At 41.5% G+C, this 20332-nt stretch overlaps 1 protein-coding gene across 1 annotated transcript in view; it reads right to left on the bottom strand.

Moving 5' to 3' along the window:
• Positions 1–10248, bottom strand: part of C11H12orf75 (chromosome 11 C12orf75 homolog) — a 37646-nt gene extending 27398 nt beyond the window's left edge. Inside the window, exon 1 of the mRNA XM_060023900.1 lies at positions 9970–10248. Coding sequence (XP_059879883.1) covers positions 9970–10015 — 46 coding nt within the window. The 5' untranslated portion in view covers positions 10016–10248. The remainder of the gene's footprint in view (positions 1–9969) is intronic.
• Positions 10249–20332: the final 10084 nt, after the last annotated feature.

The raw sequence follows: 20332 nt of genomic DNA, 5'->3' as shown, positions 1-20332 counted from the left end.
CTTCATTTCCTGCCAAAATGACTCTTTACTATTTGAACACAGCCGTGGTACCTTAATATAAGGGAGGCAAGGTAAAAATGTTTCTTGTGTGATAAAAGCACCACAAAATATATAGACCATTAGAATTTTTGTCAGTCAAAAGATTTAATGACTATTTTCCTAAATTGTAGTACTGATAATTATAATTTTAAATATCTTCCTAAAAAGTAGAAGGCGGGAAGGTCTGCTCTCAGAAAAGTATCATATAGAGTTCCAGTGACAAATATTGTAAATGGTTAGGGTATGTAAAGAAGAATATTTCCTTCTGAATGTAACTGTTTCTTTAACACTTAAAGATTATTGCTTGTTCACAATATCACTTCACCGTTATTATGTACACCGTTGGGTTTTTTTTTTTGGCCGCTCTGCATGGCACGTTGGATTCGCCGACCAGGGATCGAACCTGTGCTCCCCGCAGTGGGAGCGTGGAGTCTTAACCGCTGGACCGCCAGGGAAGTCTATACCTTTTATCAACACTTTCATCAAAAGATTTTAAAATTGTATTCATGATTCTCCAAGTCAAAAGCCTCAGTCACTTAAAAATGCATAGCAAATTCAATTTATTTGAAACATTTAAAAAACTTAATCTGATATTGAGGAGTCATAGAAAGATATTTGATCTTTGTTCCCCATTCCTGGCACAGAGCTTCTAGAAACCTTGGAATTTCCTGAGAGAGAGGGGTGATAGGAACCTCTTTCATTCCAATGAGGAGACTCTTGGCAGCCCCTACACAGCTTCAGGACGGGAGCTGGTCACCAGAAAAGGCAAGGCTTGATTAGAAGCTTGGAACTTTCAGCCCCATTCCCTGTCCTCCTGGGAAAAGAGAGGGGCTGGAGATTAAGTTAATCAGCAATGGCCAATGATTTGAACAGTCATGCCTATGTAGTGAAACCTCCATAAAAACCCCTGTAAGGGGCTTCCCTGGTGGCGCAGTGGTTGAGAGTCCGCCTGCCGATGCAGGGGACGCGGGTCCGTGCCCCGGTCCGGGAAGATCCCACGTGCCGCGGAGCGGCTGGGCCCGTGAGCCATGGCCGCTGAGCCTGCGCGTCCGGAGCCTGTGCTCCGCAACGGGAGAGGCCACAACAGTGAGAGGCCCACGTACCGCAAAAACAAACAAACAAAAAAACCCTATAAGGACAGGGTTCTGAGTTGAACACATCCATGTGCCAGGAGGGGGAAGCCCCCAACTCCATGGAGACAGAGACCCCCTGCCCCTGAGACCCTTAACATGTCCCCTGTACCTCTTCATCTGGCTGTTCATTTGTGTCCTTTATAAGAAACTGGTATGTTTAAACCAGTAAGAAAAGTGCCTTCCTGAACTCTGTGAGGCATTCTAGCAAATTGTCAAATCTGAGGAGGGGGGCTGTGAGAACCCCCAAATTTGCTGCCAAGTCAGATGGCAATGCAAGTAAGCTGGGGACCTGATCCTTGCTACTGGCATCTGAGGTGAGACCATCTCGGGGGACTGAGCCCTCAAACCTGTGGTGACAGACGCTAACTCTGGGTAGGAGCATCAGAATTGAACTGGATGGTAGGACAGCCCAGTTGGTGTACGAGAACTGGAGAAGTGGATAGCATCTGGAGGGAATAAGCCTCTCAGATATTCTTCATGTTTTACAAAAATCAGGTACCCCCATAAAAATCGGGTACCCCCTGAACAACCTTGAAATGCTTTATGAATCACACCAAGATTAAGTTGCACTGTATTTGCTTCAGCAAATAATTATTTATGCTCCAGGTACAGTTTGTAAACTATATCTTCTTATTTTATCCCATTCCCAGAACAAGTGCAGAAAAAGCCTTGTGTATTAGTTCCACAGCACTGCTGTAACGAATCACCCCTAGTTGGGTGGCTTAAATCAACAGAAATACATGCTCTCAGAATTCTGGAGGCCGGAAGTACAAAATCAAGGTGTCAGGAGTTCCCAACTACCTACAGAGGCTCCGGGGAAGAATCCGTTCTAGGCCTCTTAGCATCTGGTGGCAGTAGGCCCTCCTTGGCATTATTTGGCTTGTGGCCACATAGTGCGTTTTCTGTTCTACACCTGTCCTCACACCACCTTCTCTCTGTATCTCTGTCTTCTCCTCGTCTGTCTCTTATAAGGAAACTTATCACTGGATTTAGGGCCTACCCAGACAACCTAGGATGATGTCCTCATCTCAAAATTCTTCATTTAATTATACCTGCAAAGACCCTTTTTCGAAACAAGATAGCATTCACACATTCCAGGGATTAGGATGCGAACATATCTTTTTAGAGGTCACCATTCAACCCACTACACCTTCTCATCCCTGGCCTCCTCCACCTCTCCAAAAACAGAAATTCCCTTTTGAAAAGAAATACATAGCAAAATTAATCTTGGGGGAGAATTACGTTTAATATGACATATCATACATTCTGCAAACACAGACAAAATTTTACTCCTTGTGCATGAGAAAGCCAGCTGCAAGATACTACATCAGTTCAGTGATATTAAGTAGATATTTATAACACCTTGGTTCCTATAGACAGATGTTCCTTTGTAATCTAATCAGTCTTATAAGTTAAAAAGATTGAGCTGTACTGCCCAGTATGTTTTCAATATTGTTCAGAGTCATACGTTTATTGTTATGAGTTTCCTTACATGTGCCAAATTCTAATACAAAGAAAATATTTCTCTCTTTTAAAAGGTCACATACATCTGTCTATTAGAGAATATAGTCTATTAATGCCTTTTTCATCACTGTTCTCTATGCACTTTATAGCTTTCATGTAACATACTGGAAATATTCACAAGTAAATGAATTGCTAAATTACATATTAAATCATGTCTCTTTGTTCAGACTGAGTAGTGATAATTTAAACACACACACCAAAAAATAAAACTATGTATATGAAGAATTTCTAAAAGGTACTAAAGATTTACAAATCACTCTTCTTTCAGCATAAATCATCAGAAATATAAATGATTATGGCTCTCATGGGAAATAATAAAAATATGCAGAAACATTTTACTTTTTATTTGTTTTATAAAAGAAAAACGTCCCTCTGAGAACTGTATAAACATAACTACAGAAAAATAAACAGAGTTCCCTCTAATTTTGACAGCTTGCTACGTCTCCTCTGACCCATAATAGTTCTAAAACTATGTCATAGTCTCAATTTGGCCCAAAGAAGGAGAACAACAGCTCTTTAGTTCATCTAAAGCAGTGTTTATTTTTTAATAAGCCAATAAGAGATACAGATTCATTAGTCATTTCTTCAGTAATGCAGAAAAAAATTCAGGTCAACGTGTCCTAGAAATATAATTTTTTTAAAGTATAGTTGCTTTACAATATTATATTTCAGGTGTAGAACATAGGATTCAATATTTTTATAGATTATGCACCAAACTTATTAAAATATTATTGACTATATTCCTTGTGCTGTACCTTACATCCCTGTGACTTACTTATTTTATAATTGGTAGTTTGTACCTCTTAATCCCCTTCATCTATTTCACCCGTAACTCCACCCCCAACCCCTGGCAGCCACTAGTTTGTTTTCTGTATCTGTGAATCTGTCTCTGTTTTGTTATAGTTATTCATTTGTTTCATTTTTTAGATTCAACATGTAAGTGATAACATAGAGTATTTGTCATTTTCTGTCTGACTTATTTTACTCAGCATAATACCCTCTAGGTCCATCCATGTTACTGCAAATACAATTATGTTAATGAACGTGGAAGCTCTTACAGAAAATCTCTTTGCTTACAGGTTGTCCTTGCTGGGTAGCTATGCTTTCAGCAGGTAAAAATTAATAAATAAAGGTAGTCATATAAGTACAGCCATAAAGTAACACATTGACAGTTAGCTGCTATAATTTAAGCCATGTCTAGATTGAGCTGTAAGTGGCTCAGGGCAGAACTTGGGTAATTCACTTGGGTCACCTTCGTGAACCATTCACATGGTTGCAACATCGATTCTGGGGAGTTGGAACAAGTGAACCTCCTGATTCTGCTGCATCAGTGGTAACTGTCTGAGCACAGGCGTTTCCACACCCCTCATCATTCACATCACGTCAAACGCGGTACACCCAAGAGTATATGGGTCGCCTGCATCCTCTTACCTTCCTTTAGAGGAAGTAACATCTCCCAGTCGCCCAGGCTTTAACAGTTTGGGTTCATTTTTCCTTCTCCCTTCCCCTTCCTCCCTCACATGGAGCCCATCCTCAGCCTAGCTGGCTTCCAGGGGTCCCTGACATCAATGCCTCCATCACTCACCGACGGCCCTCTCACTTCACTCACTCCTGACAACAGCGTTAAATTATGTCACTCTACATGCTCGCTCTTTCCTTCTATACCAGTCATGAATGTCTTTCCCTATATTAATAATAAATAGCATACTGAGTACTTACATGAGGCACTGCTCTAAGCACTTTACATATATTAACTCATTTAATCTTGAGTAGGTTCTATAACTACTCTCCCATTTTACAACTGAGGAAACTAAGGTACAGACAGTTTAAGCAAGTGGCCCAAGGTCATGCAGCTGATAAATGATGAAAGCAGGATTCAAACTAGGATTTTTGGCTCCGGTGCCTCCTCTCAATTCTGAGGCCTTCCTGCCTCTCTGTCCCTTCACCCCCATCCTAACTGTTCTTACTTCCAACACCCTGCAACCAACATGAACTACTAACCCAGTCAGGCCTGACTTCTCACTGCCCTGAAATGCACCGAACCCATTTCTGTCCCTATGTTTTCATACGGCTCTAAAAATGCCCTCCCTTCTGTTTTCTGCTTATTCAAATCCTACCTATTCTTCAAAGTCAAATCGAGTCCCACCTCCTCCAAGCAGGCTTCCCTGATTGCTTAAGGTTTTATTTCATTCCCTCCAGTGTTACATCAGTCACAGGGCACATGATGAAAATTTAGGACTCAATTTTACAACTTCTTTGTTTCCCCAATATAGTTATTTATTCAACAAAAGAAAAAATTTTAAGACCCTAAAAATTCCATTGAAAGTTTGGATATTGGTCTAGAGGCTGAGGGTCCAGCTGTGAACAAGATGTGCGAGGCTCTCATGAGGCCTACCTTTGGGGAAGGGGAACAAAAAAGACAGTAAATAAATTAACAAAATATCAGCTCTCCAGCAAAGAGTGTTTCAAACAGATAGAAAACAAGAGTGAGTTCAGCATAAAGAACAGAAAGAAGGATGGTGGGGCTGGGACCTAAGTGAGCTGGGGGGAAGTAGCACAAGATATTAATGACTTCTTTGATGATATCAGCAAAATTTTATATTATTCCCCCCCCCCACATGGCCTGGACTAATACTGAGCATGGTGGAAGAATTTTAATACTACCAAACCATTTACAGATGTAGATTAAGGCCGGACCATACAGCTACAGCAAAAGAAGAGAATGCAATTACCTATCTAATTGAGGATAAGGAGATAACTAACCTAAGTAATTGGACTCAAAAGAATTAGAGTAACTCCCTGGGTACACTGATAAAATAGGATAAAGAACTGGTAAATTCCTCCTCCACGCCTTCTCAGACTATTAGTATATAAATAACAGACGAACCATTATAGAAACATTCTAGTAGTAAGCTATGGTCAGATAGCTGCCAGTTACACATCTCTGGTAGAAAACCCACAGCTCACCAATTCAATCAACTACCATGAGCAGAACACTTCTGAAATGACTCTGCCCTGCAAAAAGCTTCTACAGCCTGCAAAATAGCCTGCATCGAGATAGGCTCTTGTAGATATCTGGAACCGTCCAAACTTTGAAGGGATTTTCTGGTTCACATAAAATAGGATTTTCTGGTTTACATTACAGACTTGCTCAACAATCTACATGTATGACTGTATACAGGAAACGACTGACCTGCTGGGGATCATCAGTTCACATGCAAGGGTGTTCATGTCTCGGCCTAATTAGAGAATACATGCAAGGGAAAACAAACGGATAGAGAATCTGATTGCTGAGTGAGAGAGTGGTGGGGACGGAGAGCAGAGAAAAACACACAGAAAGCAAAAGCTCCCTGCCCTATAGCAAACGCAACTCCTTAAAAATGGACTCTTTATGTCAGAAAGAGAAAGATAAATACCATATGATATCACTTATATGTGGAATCTAAAATATGACACAAATGAACCTACCTATGAAACAGAAACAGACTCACAGACATAGAGAACAGACTTGTGGTTGCCAAGGCGGAGGGAGGGTGAGAGAGGGATAGAGTGGGCATTTGGGGTTAGCAGATGCAAACTATTATATATAGGATGGATAAATAACAAGGTCCTACTGTATAGCACAAAGAACTATATTTAATATCCTGAGATAAACCATAATGGAAAAGAATATAAAAAAGTATATATATGTATAACTGAATCACTTTGCTGTACAGCAGAAATTAACAAAATGTTATAAATCTACTATACTTCAATTTTTAAAAATGGACTCTTTAACCCAGATGTTTCTCTACAGTTTAGGGTCTAGACTCTACACTATGCAGGAAAAATGTACTGAGTCTTCAATGAATGGAAAATACAAGAAGTCCTTGTACAATTCTAAGTTGGGAAAAATCAAATTCCTACATTGAGAGGGTGATCTTATGAAAACATTAGAATGGAGAGAGCGCTTGTGTAAGCAGAACGGTTCTCATGATCCCATCTACACTGAAGCACTGATAGCTTGACTCCTCCCCAAAGATTTCTCCGATTAAACTAGCATCTTATTCAACATCTCCTGGGCATTTGGACGTTCGATGTATATTCTACTACACCTTGCTTTGCAACTGTTCTCAAATGGTTAACCCTCCTACCTAGACAATCAGCTTCTTAAGAGGGGGAAAGTTTGATTTCATTCTACAATCATCCCTTGCTGGCTGCCCCTACCCTTGCCCTAAAATTTCCTAAAAGGGTACAAAGCTTTGCACATAGAGTTAGAAATCTACTATAAAGGAAACCTAACCTGAATTATCTAGGGACTGAATGATCTGATTCCTTCTGGCCATTTGACCATTGTACTGCACTTTAGTTTTTCCACATGTTGGACATACAGAATCAAATTTACTCAAGTACACCGCTAAATATCAATTTGTCATAGAAACCAATTTCACCAGACAAAAGCCAAGAAAAGCAGTTGTCCAAATAGCTCAGGGAAAACAGAAACAATTATCTGGTTTTACCTGAATTGCTTAGGTAGTAAAACAGGGCTTACAATGGAGATTTCAGGTTGGGGGCATCATTATAAAGTGCAAATGCATCCTCTGAAAGTAGATTTGCCATGTTCTTATAGAAAAATATTCAAGGAAAACCATCTCACCTTCAACATTGTAGTTTCTACTACTATATAATAATTACAGTACAGAGTACAAAAAAGTAAAATGAAATGCCCACAGTAACACAGCCAGCACAGTGCCAGTGTCAAGCTTGAGCCTCACTCTCCAGACTCAAGTTCAGCACCTGCCCACCATCTTTCTCTGAACTGTTTTCTTAACCTTCCATCTCTCCTCCTTTCTGAAACAGAAGTCCTACCACCAGCTGATAGAAAATTTCAAAATAACAATGAACAAATCCCGAAGCTAGCCAGCTGGACTCCCTAGCAGAGAAATGTTCGGGGGGTGACTTCTCAGAGACAAGGGCAGAGCCATCAAAGAAGTGATGCAACAACTCCCAACTCAAATGTTTTCTCCTCCTTCATGTTTTACAGTCTGCCCTCGGCATCTTGCTCTTCTCTGAACATACAGTAATTTTTAGCAAAGAGCGAGCTTGAGGAGAGAACAGCATGCTCTTACAGGAGCTGTCCTTCGTGAACAAAAGTGAGGCTACTCATCAAGAAGAAATGCACTTGGAATGTTTTTTTTCAATATAACTGTATTTCCCTTTACATAATAAGGGATGTGCTCCTGGGGTGGGGGGGGGGAAGGTCAACCAAATATTTGTAAAGAGCATTATATTTTCTCTGTTTGTTACATTACCACTGCAGAGCTCCCTTATCATCATTCTGGTTTAGCAGTGGAACTCCTCCCTCTATCCCCAAACCTGACAAGCAGTTCATTAATAAACAAAAATGTAAATGAAGTAAACTAGCTCCACTTTAAAGGAAATCTGTTACAAATCCTTCCTATGATTTCCTTTTTTGTGTATTGTGGTTAATGGTTCTTAACCTTTTTAAAAGTAGGGTGAACATGCAGTGGAAGGCGTAGGGCCACAGTGCATGTTAGATCGAGAGATATACACTTGACACTTGAAAAGCGCAGGGGTTAGGGGCCTCAACCCTCCACAGAGTTGAAAATCCGAGTATAACTTATGGTCAGCCCTCTATATCCGCAGTTCCACATCCTCGGATTCAAATGACCAAAGAGCGTGTAGTACTTTAGTATTTACTATTGAAAACTATCCGTGTATAAGTGGACCTGTACAGTTCAACCTCATGTTGCTCAAGAGTCAATTGTAATTCCTGGTGCAGGAAATGGCCTTGACACTGTTCCAGGTTTCCACGCAGAGCTCTCTGGCCACTCTCAAGTTAGAATCCTGTCCTTGCCTTAAGGCACTAACTAAGCTAACTAACCTATGTCACTGTTACAGGAATTGAAAAATGTGTTCCCCAGTGGCTCTCTGCCTATCACAAGATTGAGAATTTAATTCGCGATGGTAAATGTTACCTGCAAGAGATAAACTTTTCAATGAATTATTACCTGGGTTCATCCAAAGCTCTAGGACTAGAATCCCACATATTGTAGCACCGTTTCTTAAAATATTCCATTTGTGTGGTCACTGACAGCCAAAGAGGAATAACAAACTTGGCCAATTAAATGAGCAGATTTCCATATCTGATCCCATACGTGAACATCAAAACAAACTTTAAATAAATGAAAAAGGCTTAAATTTTAAACTACATCTTCCAGGAGGTCTGGGTTAAGGGAAGTGACAGACCCAAGGTCACAAAGTCATTGACAGGGCATCCATGCCCGCCTAGGAAAATACTGCAGCATCAGAGTGCTGTTCCCATTTGCTGGCTAGGATGGAATGTGGCATCTGATTGATCTCAACTGGATGAGATATGAGTTCTTTATCCAAAAGACACCAAAATAGGTCAGCAGATATTACTCAAAACAGATCCAGACTCGTAAATCAGTAGACACTAGCTGGATCAAAGAGAACGGTTGAGTTTTGGAATAAGTCACTCGATACAAAGCCTGGCTGACTGCGTAAATCTGTAAAAGACTTCCCCTGCCAATCAACAAAATGAAGAGGTGTAAACAAAACTTTCAATATTTTTTTAATGAAAAATATACGAACAGATCACTGCTAATATTAAAGCTCTGTCACACATATTCTAAAGCATCCTCAATACTGCAGGTTCTCAGAGAAATCGTACAAGCAGCCCAGCGGGTCTTAAGCATCAAGACAGACTCGGATGAATTTTTAGAGCCCTGTTTGCAGTTCTTCCCAACGCACTAGCACCCCCCTCCCCCCAAAAAAGTCCTGAATTGTTCTGCTGCACTTTTCCAGGTGCAGCCTCTGGGTTCCGAGGGGCTGGGGGCGAGGCCTGCGGGAGCGACTGCGGGACGAGGGGGTGCGGACGCCGGCCACGAGTAGGAACCCTCTCTCCCAGGAGGGTTCCGGGTCTACGCGCTGCAGGGGAGCCCCGCCGCCAGGACTCCCCGCGCTCCCTCCGCAGGATCGCTCTGCAGGCTCGCCTCGTCCCGGCGCGACCGCCCCCCGCACAGGGGGGACATGCCCTGCTTTCGGTCTTTCCAAAACCGGACAGTCTGCACCTGTCCCGAAAATGGGGGACGGGGAGAGGGGGCTGCTCGCCCGCCCTGCCCGAGGTCCCTGCATCCTTCCTTCTCGCCGCCTCTCTCCTGGCCTCTCCCGCAGAGGCGGCCCGCCCTGCAGAGCTCCCCACAGCCCCCGAGTCGCCGTCACCGCGCCCCCAGCCGCCCGCCGCGCTCACCTTGGCCCGCGCCCGCGCTGGTGGCGGTGGAGTTCCCGCAGCCCATCGCGCCGCCGTCCAGGGAAGCCGCGCTCGGAAGCTGGCAGCCGCAGATCCTGGGGGCGGAGACGGAGGCGGAGGGCGTCGCGCCCCTAGCGGGAGGCCGGCAGGAAACACACTGGGCGGAGGGGCGCGCGGGGACAGCCCCCTCCAGCTACCGACGGGCGCAAACCTGGGCACCGCAGGCTTGGGCGGGCCGGGACGGAAACCACCGGGCAACCCTCGTCCCCGCCGCGCCCGGCTCTGGGACCCAGCAGGACCCACCCGTCACCTGGGCAACCGCGGCGCCGGCCAATCCGCAGCCTCCTGCGGGCTCCCCGGCTGGGCATTGGTCGTCGTTAAGAGGGGGCGGGAGTTTAAAGTAGGTTGGGGCGAGGGCGGGGCCGAGGGGCGTTGCCGGTGCAGGCTGGAGGGTGAGGCTGGACAGCAGAGGATGCCCACCTGCTTGCCTTCCACATCCTCTTTGCCTTTTCTTCCTTTTCGCCACTTCCCCTCCCTGCTCCAGGATGTGGGGAGGAGAGGAAGTGTCAGGAAACAGCTGTTTTGAGCACGGTGGGCGCCCAAAATATGTTACAGACTGAAGCCAACACTGAAATCCATTTCTGCTCTAACAGAAAACCAATGCAACTCTGTTCCCCCATCCACAGTTGCAACATAAGTCTTCCCCATGTTGGTCATATTAACCTACTCGACTTTAAAATGGATATCTGCCACAATTGTGATGATCTGGATCCAGAACCTTGAGGCAGGAGATAGGTGGGCCCCAGGCTGAGCAGCTGGAATCTGTGCCCTGTGGACAGATACTCCAAGATAAAGATAATGGCAGGAGCAAAGATGAGCTGAGTCCTGCTTGGATAGAAGATAAAGAGACCACATATTTCTCATTCTTTTTTTTTTTTTTTGAATTTTATTTTATATATTTTTTTATACAGCAGGTTCTTATTAGTTATCCATTTTATACATATTAGTGTATATATGTCAATCCCAATCTCCCAATTCATCACACCACCACCACCCCACCTCCCCGCTTTCCCGCCTTGGTGTCCATACGTTTATTCTCTACATTTGTGTCTCAATTTCTGCCCTGCAAACCGGTTCATCTGTACCATTTTTCTAGGTTCCATATATATGCGTTAATATACGATATTTGTTTTTCTCTTTCTCACTTACCTCACTCTGTATGACAGTCTCTAGATCCATCCATGTCTCAGCAAATGACCCAATTTCGTTCCTTTTTATGGCTGAGTCATATTCCATTGAATATATATACCACCACTTCTTTATCCATTCGTCTGTCGATGGGCATTTAGGTTGCTTCCATGACCTGGCTATTGTAAATAGTGCTGCAATGAACATTGGGGTGCATGTGTCTTTTTGAATTATGGTTTTCTCTGGGTATATGCCCAGTAGTGGGATTCCTGGATCATATGGTAATTCTATTTTTAGTTTTTTAAGAAACCTCCATACTGTTCTCCGTAGTGGCTGTATCAGTTTACATTCCCACCAACAGTGCAAGAGGGTTCCTTTTTCTCCACACCCTCTCCAGCATTTGTTGCTTGTAGATTTTCTGATGAAGCCCATTCTAACTGGTGTGAGGTGATACCTCATTGTAGTTTTGATTTGCATTTCTCTAATAATTAGTGATGCTGAGCAGCTTTTCATGTGCTTCTTGGCCATCTGTGTGTCTTCTTTGGAGAAACGTCTATTTAGGTCTTCTTCCCATTGTTGGATTGGGTTGTTTTTTCTTTTAATATTGAGCTGCATGAGCTGTTTATATATTTTGGAGATTAATCCTTTGTCCGTTGATTCGTTTGCAAATGTTTTCTCCCATTCTGAGGGTTGTCTTTTCGTCTTGTTTATGGTTTCCTTTGCTGTGCAAAAGATTTTGTTTCCTTAGGTCCCATTTGTTTATTTTTGTTTTTATTTCCATTACTCTAGGAGGTGGATCAAAAAAGATCTTGCTGTGATTTACGTCAAAGAGTGTTTTTCCTATGTTTTCCTCTAAGAGTTTTATAGTGTCCAGTCTTACATTTAGGTCTCTAATCCATTTTGAATTTATTTTTGTGTATGGTGTTAGGAAGTGTTCTACTTTCATTCTTTTACATGTAGCTGTCCAGTTTTCCCAGCACCACTTATTGAAGAGACTGTCTTTTCTCCATTGTATATCCTTGCCTACTCTGTCATAGATTAGTTGACGATAGGTGCATGGGTTTATCTCTGGGCTTTCTATCTTGTTCCATTGATCTATCTTTCTGTTTTTGTGCCAGTACCATATTGTCTTGATTACTGTAGCTTTGTAGTATAGTCTGAAGTCAGGGAGTCTGATTACTCCAGCTCCATTTTTTTCCCTCAAGACTGCTTTGGCTATTCGAGGTCTTTTGTGTCTCCATACAAATTTTAAGATTTTTTTGTTCTAGTTCTGTAAAAAATGCCATTGGTAACTTGATAGGTATTGCATTGAATCTGTAGATTGCTTTGGGTAGTATAGTCATTTCCACAATATTGATTCTTCCAATCCAAGAACACGGTATATCTCTCCATATGTTTGTATCATCTTTAATTTCTTTCATCAGTGTCTTATAGTTTTCAGCATACAGGTCTTTTGTTTCCCTAGGTAGGTTTATTCCTAGGTATTTTATTCTTTTTGTTGCAGTGGTAATGGGAGTGTTTCTTAATTTCTCTTTCAGATTTTTCATCATTAGTGTACAGGAATGCAAGAGATTTCTGTGCATTAATTTTGTATCCTGCTACTTTACCAAATTCATTGATTAGTTCTAGCGGTTTTCTGGTAGAGTCTTTAGGAATCTCTATTTATAGTATCATGTCATCTGCAAACAGTGACAGTTTTACTTCTTATTTTCCAAGTTGTATTCTTTTATATCTTTTTCTTCTCTGATTGCTGTGACTAGGACTTCCAAAACTATGTTGATAATAGTGGTGAGAGTGGACATCCTTGTCTTGTTCCTGATCTTACAGGAAATGCTTTCAGTTTTTCACCATTGAGAATGATGTTTGCTGTGGGTTTCTCGTATATGGCCTTTATTATGTTGAGTTAGGTTCCCTCTGTGCCCACTTTCTGGAGAGTTTTTATCATAAATGGGTGTTGAATTTTGTCAAAAGCTTTTTCTGCATCTATTAAGATGATCATATGGTTTTTATTCTTCAATTTGTTAATATGGTATATCACATTGATTGATTTGCATATATTTGCATCCTGGGATAAATCCCACTTGATCATGGTATATGATCCTTTTAATGTGTATCTGCATTCTGTTTGCTAGTATTGTGTTGAGGATTTTTGCATCTATATTCATCAGTGATATTGGTCTGTAATTTTCTTTTTTTGTAGTATCTTTGTCTGGTTTTGGTATCAGGGTGATGGTGACCTCATAGAATGAGCTTGGGAGTATTCCTTGCTCTGCAATTTTTTCGGACAGTTTGAGAAGGATGGGTGTTAGCTCTTCTCTAAATGTTTGATGGAATTCACCTGTGAAGCCATCTGGTCCTGGACTTCTGTTTGTTGGGAGATTTTTAATCACAGTTTCAATTTCATTTCTTGTGATTGGTCTGTTCATATTTTCTATCTCTTCCTGGTTCAGTCTTGGAAGGTTGTACCTCCCCTAAGAATTTGTCCATTTCTTCCAGGTTGTCCATTTTATTGGCATAGAGTTGCTTGTAGTAGTCTCTTAGGATGCTTTGTATTTCTGCAGTGTCTGTTGTAACTTCTCCTTTTTCATTTCTAATTTTATTGATTTGAGTACTCTCCCTCTTTTTCTTGATGGGTCTGGCTAATGGCTTATCAATTTTGTTTATCTTCTCAAAGAACCAGCTTTTAGTTTTATTGATCTTTGCTATTGTTTTCTTTGTTTCTATTTCATTTATTTCTGCTCTGGTCTTTATGATTTCTGTCCTTCTGCTAACTTTGGGTTTTGTTTTTTCTCTTTCTCTAGTTCCTTTAGGTGTAATGTTCAGTTGTTTATTTGAGATTTTTCTTGTTTCTTGAGATAGGCTTGTACTGCTATAAAATTCCCTCTTAGAACTGCTTTTGCTGCATCCCATAGGTGTTGGATCATCATGTTTTTGTTGTCATTTGTCTCTAGGTATTTTTTGATTTCCTCTTTGATTTCTTCAGTGATCTCTTGGTTATTCAGTAATGTATTGTTTAGCCTCCATGTGTTTGTGTTTTTTACATTTTTTTCCCTGTAATTGATTTCTAATCTCATAGCGTTGTGGTCAGAAAAGATGCTTGATAAGATTTCAATATTCTTAAATTTACTGAGGCTTGATTTGTGACCCAAGATGTGATCTATCCTGGAGAACGTTCCATGTGCACTTGAGAAGAAAGGGCAATCTGCTGTTTTTGGATGGAATGTCCTATAAATATCAATTAAATCTATCTGGTCTATTGTGTCATTTAAAGCTTGTGTTTCCTTATTAGTTTTCTGGATTAGTTTTTGGATGATCTGTCCATTGGTGTAAGTAAGGTGTTAAAGTCCCCCACTATTATTGTGTTACTGATGATTTCCTCTTTTATAGCTGTTAGCAGTTGCCTTATGTATTGAGGTGCTTCTATGTCGGGTGCGTATATGTTCATAATTGTTATATCTTCTTGTTGGATTGATCCCTTGATCATTATGTAGTGTCCTTCCTTGTCTCTTTTAATATTTTTTATTTTAAAGTCTATTTTATCTGATATGAGTATTGCTACTCCAGCTTTCTTTTGATATCCATTTGCATGGAATATCTTTTTCCATCCCCTCACTTTCAGTCTGTTTGTGTCCCTAGGTCTGAAGTGGGTCTCTTGCAGACAGCATATATATGGGTCTTGCTTTTGTATCCATTCAGCGAGCCTGTGTCTTTTGGTTGGAGCATTTAATTCATTCATGGTTAAGGTAATTAATGATATGTATGCTCCTATTACCATTTTCTTAATTGTTTTGGGTTTGTTTTTGTAGGTTCTTTTCTTCTCTTGTGTTTCCCACTTAGAGAAGTTCCTTTAGTATTTGTTGTAGAGCTGGTTTGGTGGTGCTGAATTCTCTTAGCTTTTGCTTGTCTCTGAAGCTTTTGATTTCTCCATTGAATCTGAATGAGATTCTTGCTGGGTAATCTTGGTTGTAGTTTCTTCCCTTTCATCACTTTAAATATGTCATGCCACTCCCTTCTAGTTTGCACAGTTTCTTCTGAGAAATCAGCTGTCAGCCTTCTGGGAGTTCCCTTGTATGTTATTTGTTGTTTTTCCCTGCTGCTTTCAATAATTTTTCTTTGTCTTTAATTTTTGCCAATTTGATTACTATGTGTCTAGGCATGTTTCTCCTTGCGTTTATCCTGTATGGGACTCTCTGTGCTTCCTGGACTTGAGTGGCTATTTCCTTTCCCATATTAGGGAAGTTTTCAGCTATAATCTCTTCAAATATTTTCTCGGGTCCTTTCTCTCTCTCTTCTCCTTCTGGGACCCATGTAATGCGAATGCTGTTGCGTTTAATGTTGTCCCAGAGGTCTCTTAGGCTGTCTTCATTTCTTTTCATTCTTTTTTCTTTATTCTGTTCTATAGCAGTGAATTCCACCATTCTCTCTTCCAGGTCACTTATCCGTTCTTCTGCCTCAGTTATTCTGCTATTGATTCCTTCTAGTGTAGTTTTCAATTCAGTTATTGTATTGCTCATTTCTGTTTGTTTGTTCCTTAATTCTTCTAGGTCTTTTTTAAACATTTCTTGCATCGTCTCAATTTCTGTCTCCATTCTTTTTCTGAGGTCCTGGATCATCTTCACTATCATTATTCTGAATTCTTTTTCTGGAAGGTTTCCTATCTCCACTTCATTTAGTTGTTTTTCTGGGGTTTTATCTTGTTCCTTCATCTGGTACATAGCCCTCTGCCTTTTCATCTTGTCTATCTTTCTGTGAATGTGGTTTTTGTTCCACAGGCTGCAGGATTGTAATTCTTCTTGCTTCTGCTGTCTGCCGTCTATTTCTCATTCTTGAGGTCGAGGAGACCTCCTAAACTACACACAGCAAAAAGTTTCCTCAGAGGTCAGAGAAGGGAGGGGGCACTAGACCATAGTATGCTCTGTCAACTACACTTTCTCTGAGCCCACCCATGTGTGTCTATGCACATGTACTTTTTTCCTCCTAATAAATGCTTTACTTGTTTCACTACTTTCCATCTCTTTGTTGAAATTCCTTTCTCCAAAGCAGACGATCCAGGGCCTTGTCACTAGCCACTGGCCCTCATGGTCTAGTGGCTAGGATTTGGGGCTCTCACTGCCATGGCCTGGCTTCAGTCTCTGGTCAGGGAACTGAGATCCTGTTTCAAGCCACTGCAGGCCAAGTCCACCCGAGATCAACCTGAACTCTGATTTAATGACAGAACTGTGAATTTATGTGGCATCTTTCAACCTAATAGTTGGGCAAGTATTACTGGAGTCAGACTGTCTGAGTTAAAATCCCTGCTCTGCTGCTTAATAGCTGTGTTACTTCAGCAAAATTACTTAACTCACAACTTATCAGTTGTTTTACCTGTAAAACGGCACTAATAATTCTGATACATGCAAAGCACCTAACACAGTGCTTGACCCTAAATAAATGCTGGCTTTTCTTTTTTTAAACCTATTAGAAATGAGCACTATTTCCCTGAAAGTAAGGACTATCTGGTTTATCAAATTGTCCTCCTGGCTCATAGGACAGACTCAATAGATGTTGTGTGAGATGAATTCAAGCCAGGAATTAAATCTCCATTTTAAATCCATTTAATATTTATAGAGACTATAGCCTGGGCCAAGACCTTTGTTAAAATTAAGTTCCAGGGATACTAACATGTGGGAGAGGGTCTAACCAGGCAGACAGATTATAAACAAATTAATTACAATATAGCAGGGATGCTAACAGAGGAATACAGGGAACCCAGGGGATGCTGGGATACTGGTACAAAGACTTTCCTAAAGGCATACAGCTGTGTTTAGATGAAACCTTGAACTAGAACAAAGGCCCTGGTGGATGGTTGAACATGATCTTTGGGACAATGGTGAGGAGTGGGTAGTCCTATCATTCAGGATACAAAAGACACACCATGCTCTGTTTGAAAATTAGGTATAGCTGGGCTCATGCTGAGATGGTAATTAACTCTTGGGCAAATAGGGCATTTTTGAGTTGTCTGCCATCTTAGAAGCGCTGCTTCTCTACCTTGGCCTCCACCATCTTGGTTCAGCGGCTACCCCCTTACAAATACAGAATTGGTGAGGGAGAAAGAGGGGAATTATCAAACAGCCAAAAGAAACACTCTTGCTTATTTCTTCACTGTATGACACTGGAGCCCTAGAACACTCATAAGAAAGAGAAAAACAGACCCTGACATCCAGAAAATGGTCTGACATTCACAGCTAGGTCTTCATGTTCTCCTATTAAAGATAATTGCACAGAACACCAATATCAGAGATGGTGGCTCAATAACTCTGAGGAAGTAGACCAAAAGTAAGACCACTCAGTTATCTTGTCTGAATATGACAAAAACAAAGTCACTGGCAAACCAGAAAACACCACCCAATCCTGACTAATACAAATGATTGCTACTTTTTTTTTTTTTACCAGTTATAATTTTAGCACTACTCCAGTCTTCCTGCCTTGTAAGTGAGATTCATTAAGGTTATCCTGTCATAGAACTGTCCATGCTTCCCGACAACATCCAATCCAGAAATAAAAGTGCTGCTGCCTTAAATCCCAACCAAAATCACCTAACTTGAACCCAGATCTTTTAAGTCCTTTTCTAACACTCTGTTACTGAGATGCTTCATGGTTCCCCACGGTGTGCATTCTCTGTCACTATGATGAGCAATAAACCCAACTTGTTCAACTACCAGGATGTTCCTGGAATTCTTTGACTGGAGGACATTGGCCCTTGTAAATCATATGTATTCTGCCTTATAAGGTTATAGAGTGTGCTATCTGCCTATTCTTTGGACAAACACTATTGTGTGTCTCATTTGTGCCAGCCACTCTTCTAAATGCTTGACATACAGCGGTGAACAAGGCATAGAGGAAAAATCTAATGCAAGGAGACAGATCAAAATCAAAAAAAAATAATTTCAGATACTATAAGTGCAATGGGAAAAAAAATAAAGCAGCATACTGGACTAGGTTCCTAAGAGGGAGGTCTGTGTTAGGTTGGATGGTCAAGGAAGGCCCCTCTGAGGAAGGGCTATTTTAGCTGAGGTCTGATTGATGAGAAGAAATTAGACATGTGAAGACCAAAGAAAGAGCATTCCAGGTAGAAGGAATGTGACGTGCAAGAGTCCTGAGGCAGGAACAAGCTGGGTATGTTTCATAAATGAAAAAAAGGCCAGGATGGCTAAGCTAGAGCAGAAATGGAGGGGGTTCACTGAAGAAGTAGGCCAAATTGCACTGGGTAGGATGGGCTTTGGAAGAAGTTAAGATTTTATTCGAAGGGTAATGCAAAATCATTTGATGATAAGTTCCTAATAAAATGTCAGGCATACAGTAAGTGCCCCATGTTAGTCAGTCCTCTCCCTAACATGGAGTGAAAGAATAAGTCTAGTGTCTCCTTTTTCCTTTTTAAGAACTTATTTTATTTCATGGACAATGGCTAACTGCATTTGGATGTTTTCGAAAAACAATGAATCAAAAGAAAATCATAAATGCATGCCTCATTTCCTGACTGGGCAATTTTAGCTTCTCTCTCTGTGCCAGTTTTAAATCACACCATTTAGCTGTTGTTTTCATTCTTCAAACAAGAACTGATGTGGTGTGAAAGAGAGAGAAAAGGCATGTGACTGAAAAGGATCCGACAAGAAAGAGTAAACAAGGTGCAGGAGAACATGGAGCTCAGTCAGTCTCAGTTTTCACGGTTCGTCTTCTGTAAAGGACTCTCCACAAAAAGTTGGACAACCTGAGTTTTATTTTTGTTTTTCTATTTTTCCCTGTTGACAGGTTGCAAGACAGCTGCCTCAGCTCTGAGTAGCTCAACCACACATGACAATACTCAGCAACAAAGAGGGAGCTTTCCCCCCTTCATATTCCTTTCTAAAGCCAGGAGGCACCCAGAGAACTTCCTCTCCCATTTCATTGGCCAGGATCAGATCACATGCCCCTTCCTGATCCAGCCACTGGGAAGGTAAATAGGACACTTATAATTGGCTCTGGTAAGTTACAGTTGGCCCCGGTCATGACAGGAAGTGCAGGATAGACACCTGAACAAAATTGGGGCTCCGCTGGGAAAAAAAAAAAAAAAGGAGGAATAATTAATAGCTGCTTAAATCAGTAGTTGTGATAGATATTACAAATGTGCCCCAATATCTAGTTGTCTTCTGGATTAGGTGTCCCACCCCCCTTGAAGATGGGCACAGACATGTTATTAGATTTAGCCAATGAAATATGAGTAAAAGTAAAATGTGACTTAGAGGCTCCATGAGTTCTGGTCTCCTGGGAGTTAGGAGTTAGCAGAGCAAGAGATTTATTACAGGAAACACCTGAAACATACAGGGAGGAGGGATCAGAAGGAGGCAGGGAAAGCCTTTCAGGCTGCATTGCAGGTCTGTCACCCACAGGGAGGCTAAGAAGAGAGGTCTATAAGGAGGACTGGGTAGGAAGAAGCTCAGACTGTGGTGCAGCTTTGAGAAAGTCTTAGCCAAGGCAGCAGAACTTCAAGTGCAGATTGCCTGTAAGCATGGTTCCATGCTGGGCAGAGATGGCCAGGCCCTAGTATCCCAGCCAGGCTGCAAGCTGCCCAGAGAGATCTTGACCTCAGCTTGACTACAGCAGCAGATCCCAAAGATGCCAATAGCTGGGGACTGTCAGCCAGCTTCACCCCTCACAGCTGGTTCTCTCTTGAAGGGAAATCTGAGCAGCACATCTCCAAGCCTGCCGCACGTGCCGCGCATGAATCTTGATTGCAAGTGCTAGATTCTCCAGCTGTGAGGACCCTAGAGGCACATGTGGAGGAGTTTCATCCTCCAACAGCCTGGAACCCTAAGTCGCTGCATCAGGCAGGTTCCCACCCAAACCCCCACGGGACCTGCAGCATGAGCAAGAAAGACACTTCTGCTGTGTTTAAGCTGCTGCTGAGATGTTAAGGTTATCATAATATACCAATAGGTATATCATAACATACCATATCATATCAAAACAGAGCATAGCATTTCATAATGTATCATAACACAGATATAGCAATGAAACCTGTGTTTGGTACAATATACATTTTCAAATGTATGAGCATAAAATTGACCACAGTATTTTTCTTGGATTTTGATCTCTTTTATATCCATGGGTGTGCTCTCTTTTGCTGTCCCACAGTGTTTATTTGCACTTTCTTTTCTTT

This window comes from Delphinus delphis, chromosome 11, assembly GCF_949987515.2.
Source record: "Delphinus delphis chromosome 11, mDelDel1.2, whole genome shotgun sequence".
NCBI lineage: Eukaryota > Metazoa > Chordata > Mammalia > Artiodactyla > Delphinidae > Delphinus > Delphinus delphis.
Note: the sequence above shows the minus strand (reverse complement) of the source record. Positions and strands in the feature narration are given on the sequence as shown.